Source organism: Artibeus jamaicensis, unplaced genomic scaffold (genome assembly GCF_021234435.1).
Source record: "Artibeus jamaicensis isolate MK-2021 breed Jamaican fruit bat unplaced genomic scaffold, CSHL_Jam_final scaffold_537, whole genome shotgun sequence".
Lineage (NCBI taxonomy): Eukaryota > Metazoa > Chordata > Mammalia > Chiroptera > Phyllostomidae > Artibeus > Artibeus jamaicensis.
Window position 1 is genome coordinate 38,580,001 of NW_026522047.1, and position 13,034 is coordinate 38,593,034.

The 13,034-nt window shown below is 54.8% G+C and overlaps 1 protein-coding gene across 2 annotated transcripts in view; it reads right to left on the bottom strand.

Moving 5' to 3' along the window:
* Window positions 1-11,755, bottom strand: part of SCARA3 (scavenger receptor class A member 3) — a 34,642-nt gene extending 22,887 nt beyond the window's left edge. For both annotated transcript variants that reach the window (XM_037135602.2, XM_037135601.2), the window contains exon 1: window positions 11,277-11,755. In XM_037135602.2, the coding sequence (XP_036991497.2) occupies window positions 11,277-11,283 (7 nt within the window). In that variant the 5' untranslated portion in view covers window positions 11,284-11,755. The remainder of the gene's footprint in view (window positions 1-11,276) is intronic.
* Window positions 11,756-13,034: the final 1,279 nt, after the last annotated feature.

Consider the following 13,034-nt stretch of genomic DNA (forward strand, 5'->3'; position numbering starts at 1 on the left):
TTATAAGCCAAGCCCTTCGCGAGCACGGGCTCATTATGTTCACATCACCCCAAGATTGTTCCGGCAAGAGGGTGGAGGGAGAACAAACACGGAGAACTGGGAAGAGCTTGGCTTGAGGACACAGTCTACGACTGATTAGGAGATGATTGATTAGGGGAGACAGGAACCTGTACCCCCCCCCTTGCCCTGGGCCAAGCAGGCTTGACAGAGAGACAGGAAAAGAATGTCCCTCCCTCTCTGCACCTCCGTGCCTGCCCCTTCCATGACTTCTGGGGTGATCTGACTTTGTGCTGGCTGTCCCGGCTTTCTGAAGTGTTTTCAGAGATAGGGAGTGTGGACGAAAAGGGGGCCATACACTAAATGCGACAAGCTCAGGGGAGGTCTGCTTGGCGGACTTACAAACTCAGAGACCTGAAGCGACCACAGGGGATGGTCTGAACATGAAAATTCCTAACTAAAAGCAGGTCACGGCACGTAGTCATGTCCTAGGCCTGTAGCTTCCTTGACAGAGGTCAGTCTTTACTGTAAGCGAGCCCATCTATGGTCTAAGATCACATCCACTTGGAAAGTCAAAGTAACCCTCCTTTACCACATCTCTCGGAGCACAGCCAGCACCGGAGCAGAGACCACAGAACCCTTCATTGTTATCTTGTTCCGCAAATACCCTCTAACTGTGTAAATGTAAACTATCCTGTACCCTCCAGTGTAAAAGGAGGATGTGTCTCTCTTTAGCCAATCGCCAAGGTTTCCCCACTTTGCTTCCTCGCACCTCCCTCACCTGTCCCCGATGGGTTTCATGCAACCCTCCTGACGTCTCCTCCTTTGACTCTGATGTATAAAATAAGCTGCAAAACTGACATCCCCTGGAGCATTTTCTCAATCCACTGAGATTTTGTTTTCCACGAATTGTTCTCAGTTTGGCTCAAATAGACTCATAAAAATCTCTACAGGTTGGATGTTTCTTATGTCAACGGGAGGAGGAAGGGAACTTGTAAGTCACAGAACCCACCTGTCATGTTACAAGGGTTCAGAGAGGCAAAGTGACCTCCTGCGAGTGACTGGTTTGCAAATGAATGTCCAGGAATCAGAAGCGAGGCGAGAACACACACACAGAGTTGCTTACACCGAACTCGGACGCCACGGAGCTGGCAGAGTCCTTCCTACCAGGCCCCCCATCTGTTTACGTGTCTGGCTTCCCAGCAGTTCGTCATCTACTTGAGGTCGGGAAATCTTCCCTCCTCGCAGGGCTGACCACATGGTGTGCATTTAAAATAGATGGGTTTTGCTGACCCTTTGCCTCCTTGGTTGGTGGTTAACTTCTGCTGTTTCAATGAAGGGTGCACCTTTGTTCAAAAATAAAGATTAATGGCTCAAAATGCAGTTTAAATAGGGCTTATTCTTAGAGTTCTCCATGGCTAGGGTGTGTTGGGGAGCGCTGAGGCGTTGAGGAGGCAAAGGCTTAACGCAGCAGAGATTTCAAATGAGCACACAGAAGCCTGATGCTGGAACTGAAAAGGGATGGCCTGGGGGGAGGGTGCAGCCAAATTCGGGATCTGCCTCTCCCTTTCTCAGAACTAGAACGAGGGATATAATATTCCTCCCCCAAACCTAAAAGGCTTCTCCTGTGGTGTTTTGTTTTGTTTTTGGCAGGGGGAACTTCTATTAGTGTCCCAGTTAATTACCTTAGACTACCCCTGGCATTTTTATGACCCTCCGAAATAAGGCCCAGGTCCTCCCCTGAGTCACACACAAATTAGCCATGGGGAACTGAGGGCTTATGACATGCGGACAATGAAGGCGCACCCGATTCTCCAACGCCACGGGCGGCCAGGGGTCTGGGGTAATTAGAGAGTCGCCACGTGGTAGGCCACGGGCGTCTGAAGAGAGGCTGAGTTTCCAACAGCCTCGGTTGCCCTCTGTCTCTCTCTTTTCTTTTTTTTTTCATTTTGCTAAATCCCAGATACAGGCTATTGTGACAGGTAGGGGTGAGCTTGGGGGAGGAGGCTGGGGAGGACGTGGTTATGCCTGGACGTTGGGAGAGTCCCTGTCTTGGGAAAAGGTGAGGACAAGCTGGGGACAGCATGCTGCTCCGAGCAGCAAATACCTACCTATACGCCAGCTGTTCCAGAGGCCCCGAGAGATGGCAGTGTCATAAAGGAGCATCCTGCCCCCCCACCCCCATTCTAGAGAAGCCAGGCCCACAAATTACCCACCAAGGACACAGCCAGGTCCCACTCTTCATCCAGCAATCTCTACCCCAATTACAGGCAGTATCTTAATTTAAAAAAAAAAAATCAAATCGCCTTCAAAGCCAGTGTTGTAAGCTCAGACTCATAAAGCAGTGGCAAGGCAACCACTGGAGATTTGAAAGAGCCTCTGTTCGTCTCCTGCCTAAGGTCATACTATCCAACCCAAACACCAGGACGGCCACAAGGGGAACTCCTTTCTTTTTTTTAAGCCTCAGCTCCCACAGAGCCACGTGGAGGTCTGATTGAAGGTGCGTCTGCTGACGCGGCAGGGTTGAGCTGGGTTCCTTCTGGAGGCGGACGGGAGCCCGGACCTGTTACCCTGCTACTAACTCCACTGCGGTCGCCGGCTCCAGCTTGCTTTTGGCTGACCAAAAGTGTGGGGTTAATTCGCTCCTTAGCCTTCCTGCAATCTTCCATCGGAGTCAGCAAGGGGGAAAGGTTCGAGGAACTGAATAAAAGGCCTTTCTTTGGGAACTTCAAGGAACATATTTTGATGATTATCTCCTACTACGGAGTTCACAGAGTGGGTTTTTCAAAACAGCCAATTGGGTCAGTAAAAATAAAGATTTGAGAGTCTTCTCAGGAGCCAATGCTATATTTAAAATTGCAGAATAGCCATAGTCAGAGCTTGGAGAACACTGTAATTAAGGCTGCAAAGCTGTTTTCATTAGGACCCCCTGCCATTCCCCCCTCCCCAGAGGCTTCCTCTGTGGACGTGTCCATATTCCGGCGGGAACCCGGCGACCCCTCTGGGCTCCAGTGAATCTGGTCCTTCCCTTTCTGATTCTCCTGCTCAGCAAATGGTCACGATCGGCTTTCCTGGAACCCTCCCCTCCTTTCCACTCCTTCGTTCCTGAAATCCACGTCTGATGCACTGGGACAGGCATTTCCTCTCCCCAGCCACCTCTGTCCGAATCCCGGCCGGCCACAGCCTCTCACTGCCCAGTGCCTTCCACTCTGTTCCTGGTAACCCCAGAGTTTGTGGGCGAATTCCCCCTTTATCCCAAGCCCTCTTTATCGTGAATGACTTTCGTCCCCTTCCTGGCCCTGAGTGTTTCTCACTGGGGCCCTCCTGGTGTTCGGGCGGCACAAGGCCTCATCGGACAGGATTTCCCCACCCTCCCCAAACTTGGCAGCCTGGCCCACTAACTCTGAGTTGTCCCTGGATCTTGTGATAACTCCGAATGGCCACCCCATTTCCAAATACCCCTTCAAGGGGTGATATGGCCTCTAGTTGAGAAGAGAACCCAGGGTATTCACTCAATACAACAGACTCCAACCCTTTCCCATCACACACACACTGGTCGCCGCTGTGCAGAGAGTAACTCCCCCCTGAACCCCACAAACCCGGGGGGACGGAAGGGTAGAGGGGTCTTGATGTCTATCGTCACCTCTTGGCCTTCGAACCCTACTTGAGGTCCCTGCTGTCTTTTGCATGGGAAGTTTCCTTCCTGTCTCCGAGTTCCATGTGCAGAAATAGTAGGAACACCATGCACTTTACAGACCTGCTGGTACAGTGAGGGGACATATGAAAAGTTCCTGGCACACAGTAAATGCCCTGGCACAGTAAGTGGTAGTAACCGTCATATTTGCAGGACTATTCTTCTGCCCTGCTGGAACTGCTGCTGACATTTGCCCCCTTCCCCCATGTCTGTCACTTTCAGGACCAATTTCCAACTTTCAACAAATCCATTTTCTAAAATATGTCCTACACACCTGGCCGAGGTGGCTCAGTGGACTGAGTGCCTGCAAACCGAAAGGTCTCCAGTTCGATTCCCAGTCAGGGCACATGCCTGGGGTGCAGCCAGGTCACCAGTTGGGGGTGTGAGAGGCAATGGCACGTCAGTGTTTCTCTCCCTTTCTTCCTCCTTCCCTTCCCCCTTCTCAATAAGCAAACAAACAAACAAACAAATAAATATGACCTACAGAATGCTAATACAACATATTCTTTGAAAAAGAGTTCTTTGATCAAGTTAGTCCGGAAAATGCTTCACACTTTCACCATCTTAGAAACTCATAGTAATACACTAAAACACTTTTAGTCCTTCAAGAAAAATAAGCCTATTGCAATTTGCATGTAATTTGATATTTCTCAAACTTATTTGACCAAGGAACTTGCTGCCACTCTCGGAAAAAAATGACCTATAGTGTGTGTGTGTGGGGGGTAGTGGGGGGGTAAATGCAGACAACTGTAGTTGAACAACAATAAAATAATTTTTTAAAAAGTGACCTATAAAGCCCCACGGAACGGTATTCAGAAGCACACCTGCTTCAGGGACCACTGTGCCGGGCAGTCCTCACCCGCACTGGGCGACTTCTTCATCCTGTCCCCCCCCATCAACCGTCACGGCGGCAACATTAAGTCTAAAGCCCACTGGCCCTCCGGACCTCGGGGCCCCATGACGAGGACTCTGCAGGTCTCATCTCCTTGGTGGCCGGAGCTCAGCCCGACCGCACACTGCCGTCTGCCAGCAGGTCTCAGCTCTTTCTTCCGCCTCCCCTGCTGTGTCCCCAACCCTGCCGCACTGAGCCTTCACACTCTGCTCTCTGCCCGGGCTATCCACCGAGACCCCCGGGTCCGCCTCCGCCCCCGCCCCTGGAGCCTCGACCTTCCTCTCCTGCCCTGGTGCCCCACCTTCCTCAGACTGTTTTCTCGGCTCCGAGCTGGGACGACGCAGCTGGGTGAAAGCATGTCAGAGGGTGGTACGGGCCGGCCCCAGGCACGTCCTGGCGTCCGGGTCCTCCCTCAATACCCCTCCTGTCCTCCAAAGATGGGCTCACCTCCTCCCTTTCTGAAAAGACCAAAAGCATTAGGTTTAAGGTCTTCACTTTCCCCAAACTCCCCCGGCCGTTTCCCCACAAACCCAGTGTAGGCACAGGTGTGTGGAGACGGGCCGTCCCGTGCACCGGGAGCGCAGAGTGGCGCTCATTTCCACGCTTCACGTGAGCCTGCGTTCGGACGCAGCAGCCTCCCTTCTAATCATCTTTCCCCCTCAGGGGACACGTATTCACCTAGGCTGAGGTGGATCTGTGCAGACTGTCACTAGAGGCTATGATAAACCTGAGAAAAACGTAAATAGCTCAATGCCTCAAATAGCTCAATTAATAAGGGGCTGGTTAAATACATTATTGTAAAGTTGTACTGTGGAATATGATACAACCATTGAAAAAAATAATGCAGCTCTGTATTTATTGCCCAGGAAAGATATCTGTGTTCTATCATTGAATTTTAACACGTATGTGATAGTGTAATCTTATGTATGTAAAAAAATCTGTGTGCAGATATACGAGGAAATATTTCTGAGAGAAAGCTCACCCAGATCTTGTCGATTATCTCTGAGGGCTGAGAGTGCAAGTGAGGGCTATTATTTTTTCCTTTTCTGAATTTTTCAAAAGTTTTCATAATGAGTATATATCATAAAAAGATTAAATGTGCCGTGGCTGGTTGGAGCATCCTCCCATAACCAAAAAGTTGTCGGTTCAGTTCCAGATCCGGGCACATAACTAGGCTTCAGGTTTATCCCCCGTCTGGGCACCTATCCCTGGTCCTGGCACGTACTGGAGGCAAGCAATTGATGCTTCTCATTCACACTGATCTGTTTCTCTCTCCTTTCCTCTCTCTCTAGTAATGCAAAAAGTCTATGTCCGTATCCTTCCCTGGGGCCCCTGGAGAGAGCCTCTCTTTCTTCCACGGCAGAGCTCGCCCACCCCTGCCTTCTTTGTCACCATGTCCCCGATGCTCCTCTCTTCTCTTTCCTTCTGCCTTCCAGTGAGCACCTAGAAAGACCCTTGTGCCTGGCCCTGCTCCTTACTTTAATGATGCGGTTCCCTTTCTCTGAAACTTGTCCGAGGCCTCCCCGCACTTTTGCTTCAGCAATGCCCATTTCCTTCTCGGCCCGGCTCCCTCTGGACCCAGCGAGCCTGCGCCAGCTCTGCTCACTGAGGGCCAGCTGACGCTGTTGACTTCTCTCCTGATTTCCATGACAGTACTGTCACAAGCTCTGCACAAGTTCTGGCCACTCCTTTTGGCTCCCTCGCAAGTTCATTTTCTTCCTCTCATTCTCCAAAAGGAGAGATTCCCCAGCGTCTCCAGGGAGAAGCAGCGACCAAGCTATCTCCTGACAAACCCGTCCCAATTCTCCCCAGTGTCAACACACACATTTGGAAGTCCTTAGCATGGCACTCAAGGCCTCCCGGTCCGATGACTCCCTGTGTCTCTCAGCCAGTTCTCAACTCCAGACAAATATCACCCCAATCTCACCCACCACCCCTAAACACACCTGCCCAATGACATGATGCCCAGCTTTCACCAACACGATCACCTGCCTCTTCTGACTGTCCCTTGAGTGGCCCCATCCAAATCTTGCCCATCCTCAACCCTCCCCAAAGTCCTCCTGAACCGCCCCACTAGAACCATTCTCTTTACCTCCAGTAATTCCTATCGGATCTACCAGAGACACCCCCACTTGTTCTTCTGCATCTTCTTCCCGGACTGTCCGGTTTTCTTAAGGGTCTCTGCCTGCAGGCAGGAACCATCCTTGTTTGCCTTTAAATTTGCATGCCTCCCCCCCAAAGCAGGTACTCAACACCTGTTTGCTGACTGAAAAGCGTGCAACAACACCCCAGAACGACCAGCGTTCCAGTTTGGCTTCAGGTGGACATACGGGCGTCTCCTCTGGGCCTTGCAGGAGGCGTCTGCAGGTCTGCACCTGGAGACCTTCGGGACTCGGGTGGAAAGATGAGTCTGGAGCTCAGAGAGGTGTCATCAACCTATTCCCGTGACACATCTACGACTCCAGGCAGGACTGTTCGAAGAACGGGTGTCCAGGAAGGAACGAGGAGCTCACGGCTGAAACCACAGACTCGTCCAGAGGAGAAGGAGCAGAGGAGAGACGGGGAAAGAACCAGTACCACCCGGACAGCCTCCTGGGGCTTCTCCTGTGACACTTACCACTTCTAGTCTTTTTCGAGTAATCTGGGCACACATCTGAAGTGTGCTAGCAACGGGTAAGCTCCTTGAGAGAAAGAGCAGTGTCTGAGCTCTTCTTCTCGTCTTCCTTGGACATTAGACACACATGGATATACGAGCCCTGGCACTTAGCAGTTACTCAATAAAAATGCTTGTTAAATAGAAGAATGCATCTTTACCGAATACCTCCATTAGAGGTGGGGATACCGTGGTGTGATACTTACCTTTAAGGACTCCAGCTGGGTGGGGGACCCAGGCGCCCCCACCGAGCGAATGTAGGGGGCACCTCCCATGGGCCGGGCACTGTGCGGGAGTGAGTCAGCAAAGGGGCAGACGGGGACCCCACGTTCATGAACTCACGCTCTCGTTCTACCCTGTGGGCATTACAGTTCTGTTCTGGGGGTGATGTGTGGTGTGTGTGTGTGTAGTCCCTGTCTGGGACAGGGCGAGGCCTGACCTTGGGCTTTGGTGCTCACAACACACACGCACTTGCTAAATTAAACGCGATGGACATGGGCAGTGTGTACATGACGGACGCCGTGTGTCATGCTGCTGCACTTGCTGATTCCAGCGCCCAGCACAGCTGCCTGTCCTTCATGAAAACCACCATGCTATCCACGAACATCTACTGAGAAGTGGAATTCTTTTTCCTCTCTCTGCAATTAGCTATGGGATGTGAATCTGCCGTTATTAAAAGTATCCTAGCTGGATGGCAAGTGACAGGTGCGTGTGTAAGAGAGAGTTTGGAGCTGATCCCCAGCATCTAAGCCCCTCCCCCTCCCCTGACCCGGGCCATTTAACAGGTCGCTGCGCCTTTGCCACATCCGCTCCTTTTCTTCTAGTCTCAGGCTCCTTCTAGTGCCCTGAGGCCTGGGAAAGGAGGTCAGGCTTCCAAAGGGAACCCAGTCTGCCCACTCATGAGTGGATATGATCCCCCTCACTGAGCTGTGGAACTGCTGTGTTCCACAGCCCCCTCCTGCCCCGCCTGCCCTCTGCCCACAGGCAGTGAGCATCACTGCTCTCTGATTCTGGGGGAGGGGCTATTCCTCCCCTGCTTGGAGAATGGTGGGGTATGTCTCTGCCCTGTGGTCCATGGCAGCTGAGGACAAGTCTCCCAGAGGCATAGAGTGGCCCAGGCAGCAGGCCTGCTTGTAAACAGTTTTCCACCAAGTCACTTCTGCTTCCGCAGTGCATCAAAGCAGGATGGCCTCGGGGACACCCAGAAGGCAGAAACCCAGAGAGGGCAACACTGTGAACGCAGGGCCGAGCTGCTTCTGGGGTCGGGGGTGGGGGTCCCAGAGTTGGGAGGGCTCCCACGACAGGCTCCTCTCATCAGAGCTGTGGAAACAATCCCACAGGTGGCCCTGAATGGCTCAGGCAAGCCATCGGGAAGTTCGGAGGTGGGCCCATCACCAGGGGGCTGGAGGCAGCTCTGGGGCCCTCGGGTGTAAGCAGGGCTGCACCTGGGGCCAGGTGCCAGCTTACATCAAAAGATGCGGTTGCCCAGGAGGCCTGGCTGGTGTGCAGGCAGGAGGGGCCTCGGGGTGGAAACAGGTTGGCTGGCAGACTCAGCCCTGGCACCTGGCCACTGGTGGCAGTGCTCCTCAGAGAACGTGTTTTCTTGTGTAAGTACCATCCCTGCCAAAACCCCTCTCCCCCACAAACATAACATCACCATGTTTTGCTTTGAGCGGGCATGGTGAACCTTCGTCAACAGACGTAGTTCTCCGAGTGGTGGGCCTTTGGAGAAGCCAGCCTCCCCTCCAGGAAGGGCTGCTCTGGAAGGGGCCGCCCTGCTCCGCCGGGCACTTTACTTTTTCCATGTGGGTAAAAAAAATCCTGATTTTTCATACTCCACCGATCCCAAAGGCCAAATATTTGCTGTCTGCCCTGCCTTTTCCATCTCGAGCAGAGGTGGCGGCAACTCCTGGCTCCTGGGGAGGACCCTGGAAGACCCTGCAGGGAAGCGCTGGGCCTCACTCCTCGTTCCCCGAAGCCCTGCAGTCCCGCAGCCCAGGTCCCGGTTCGTTATGGGAGAACATGGGACGGTTTCCCGGAGACTGGAGGAAAAATACACGACAGCTGCCCTGAAGGCCCCAGTGGGCGGGAACTGGGCCCCACATGCTGCCGAGGCTGTGGGCTGAGAGCAGGAAAAGGACGTGAGAGGGGCGGGCCGAAAACATCTTCCTCAGCCTCCCAGTCGGCAAGCCGGGGGGCCCTGAAGCCTAAGGACATGATGACGCATTTCAGTTGGCCCTCCCCAGGGACCTCCTCTAAATATTGTCACACCAACTCTTTTCTCCTCCACTCGGAGGAGTGGGATTGCCCGCTGAGTCTCAGAAAGGTGGGTCGCGTGTTCTCGACCCCATCTTCCTTGGGAGCTGGGTGTCTCCTCCACTTCGACGACTGTGGACCTGCCTATCTTTCCCGCATTGTGTTCCCTCGCAGTGCTTGTCTGGATGGCTGGTGGAGCCAAACCGCTCTGCGATTGCGCAGCGTCTCAAGCAGCATCATTAAGGCTGAGAGCAGCATGGGCTCCAGGCCTGTGGTGAGATGTGGTCTGAGACCTTCCCAGAGGCTGCTGGGTAATGACCTGCCCCAGCCGGCTCACTGCAGATGGTATGGCTCCGTAGGTGTGGTAGCTGAGAGCAAAAACTTTCTGGGGGAGGCTCCTCCCTGCTGCCACTCAAACTCCCTGAGGTTGATTACAACTAGCTTGCCTTACGCTAGACAGCCCAAGACATGATGAGGCCGTCAGGAGACCAGGGGCCGCAGGGAAGGAAGTGCTCTGGCCTGGAAGTCAGGAGCCCTGGGCTCTACTCCCCCTGACCAGCTATGAATCTTAAGCAAGTCCTTTCTCCTGCCCATAGGACCAGCAACATAATTTGCAGAGCCCAGTGTGAAATAAAAGCGTGGGGGTCCCTTGTTAAAAAAATTATTAAGAATTCCAAGACAGTGACAGGAGAACATTAACCTAGTGCGAGGCCTCCCAAGCACAGGGCCCTGTGGGAATGCACAGGTTGCATAGCCATGAGGCTGGTCCCACCTGTCTGGGCCTCAGTTTCCTCACCTATGGAGGCTGTTTTCTATCAGAGAAACCCTCAGACCTTTATATGGAAAGGACACAAGCAGCCGCTCCTTCAGCATCACCTGAGAGTGTAGCCGCACGCCCTGCAGATGACCTTGCACATCCTTTTCAGTTTCAACATTCAACACTAAGTCGAAGAGACAGTGAGGTTCTCGCTGCCAGAAGCACAAGCGTCTGCGTGGGTGCTAAGGGAGGATTAATGAAAAGCACGGGGACAGCACTGATGGCTCCTCCCCCCATAGCCTGCCTCTCTCTTACCCCGAAAAGGAGAGTGCAGACCAAGCCCGCGTTTCTCAGGCCTCATGAAAGCCCAGCCCAGGTGGGAGCACTGGGACCAAGTCTGATTCTTATTTCCATCCCAAGAACTGGCTGCAACGACCACCATCTTTTGACCCACTGCCCTGGGGATCTACAGCTCAGGTCTGGACCACTGGTCTTTTCCAGGTGCTTTGTTCCCAGGAGGTCAGAGGGCAGGGCAGGGCAGCCAGGGTTCTGAGGTTGGGAAGGGCAGAGCCTGGACTGAGGGACTCAGACCCCGCGGGGCTCTCCTGAGGAAGGGGTTGACTTTCTGGAGGAAAACCCTTGGCCTGGCGCTGGGCTGGAGGCTAGGTGGGGGCTGCCGGAGCCTGAGGGGGGTCCTCCGGTGGGATTTACACAGCTGGAGGGCTGGGCTGGTGACAGCTTTCTGCGCTGGCTGGTTAAAGGGCTCAGAAACGCCTCTGGGATATAAAGCAGATTTTTAGGGCTGGAGCGATGAACAGGACAAGACCGAACTTTCTCCACATTCCTTCTGCTGTCCCCTTCTTCCTGACTTCAGGGCTCTTAATACCTTCCGCAAGGGGGTCGGGCAGGCAGGGAGAAGACCCCCCCGCCATGCCCCTGCCCCGGGGAGTCCCCCTCTCCTCGGCCTCGCCTAGGTGTGGTGGTCCCCACAGGGTCTCGTCTGGGAACCCGAGCGTCAGAGGCTTACCTTTCATGGTCCCTTGCGCCGGGGCCTCCGCAGGGCCTCGCTCCTGGCTGTTCAACGGTGGGGTGACCGGGGCGAAAGCCGGCAGTTCCACGAGGGGCACCCGATCGCCGCCCTATGCGCCGCCCGCGGAAGCCGGGCTGGGAGTCGGAGTTCTGCGGCAGCACCGGGGCGCAGAGGCGGCGCGCGTAGGGGAGGGTTCGCGGGGTCGCAGCCTGGGGGCGCCGGGCCCGCCGCCCATCCCGCCGCCCGCGCGCTCCCCGCTGGAGGCCGGCGAGCTCTGCGGCCGCCCGATCCCCGCGCTCCCGCCCTCGCTCCCTCCCTCTTCGTCACTTCTTGGGCCCTGGCCCAGATCAACTTCTTGGTATTTTCAAAACTGCCGCGGCCAGGCCTCTTTGTGCCGCCGTGGGTCCCTGCGCCCGCGCCCGCGCCCACGCCTCGGCGCAGGACCTCGGTGCCCCGAGGCCGCCCTCACCAGCCGCCCTCCCCGCCCGGCTGTGCTGGGGGAGCGCACGGGGAAGGCGGTTCCAGAGCAGTCGTTTGCCTGTGGGGGCCGCCTGTGGGTTTGCCTGTGGGGGCGGGGGGTGGCGATGGGGGTGGGGCTGCAAAGAAGTTCGACCTGGACATTGTTTCACCCCCCTAAAGGGGTAGCGGGACTGGGAGCAAGAAGGGTCCTTGGGTTCCAGCCCCAGCCCTCGCCGTCCTGATTTGCCGGGACTGTCCCCGTGTGAGCGTTGCAAGTCCCGCATCCCTAGAAACCCCTCGGTCCTGGGCAGACGGGGATGGCCGGTCATTCTAGCTCTGCTACGCTAAGTGAGTGACTGGCCAGTCGCTTCGTGCCTACAAACTCTGGTTTTCCTCACGAGAGAACTGGGCCCCAGGGCTCCCACATTCGGCGATTCTGTCCCTGGAGAGGCCCCTGGTGTAAACAGTGGGATCTGAGGGAACGCCCAGCAAGTCGCGCCTCCTGTCATAGGCGCTCCTCTGAGATCTTCCCATGTCATTCTTCGTAGGTGGAACGATTACTTAATTTTCTGAGCACCTCCCCCGCGCCAAGTCTGCCCGGGCTCCGCGAGTGCGTGGAGCACGTCACAGGGCACCGTCTGCGTGAGGAAAGCCACGGATGAAACGAGTGATGGCGCTGCGCTGTGCGAAGGCTGCGCAGGGCAGTTCAGTGAGAGAAGGGACCTCAGTGTCCGGAAGGCCCTGCCTGGTCCCTTTGGATTGCTGCTGGCAGTCCCTGCGCCACACCCCCACGCCTCTGAGCGACCCCCATTTGCCCCTTGAAGTATAAAGTAGGAGAGGCCAAAGGGGCAGAGAAACTTTCTCCCCCCCCCCCCCCCCCCAGAAAGGGCGATGCTCAGCTGCCTCTAATCTCCACTTTGCAGTGTCGGCTCTCAAAACGAGGTTCAGTTCTCAACAGAACCTCAACACAACCTTGAGAGGGAGGCCAGGGACCATGGTACCATGTTGGGAGACCAGGGCTCAGGGATGAGGATGGAGAAGGAGCACTGTGATAAATCTAACCAAAAGTGATCTCACTCATTGATGGGATCATAAATTCCTAACTGAGCAGGGCATGCTGGGTAGTCATGCCTCAAATCTATAGCTTCCCTAGGAAAAGGTACACCTCTGCCCGGAGCAAGCCCTGGCCCTTGTTTTTGTGCATGCAGGTTAACACACGTCTGAACCGCCTTTTTCAGACCCCTCAGAAGAATAGCCACCCCCAAGAAAGTACGTGACTTGTTAACTCTCTTGTCA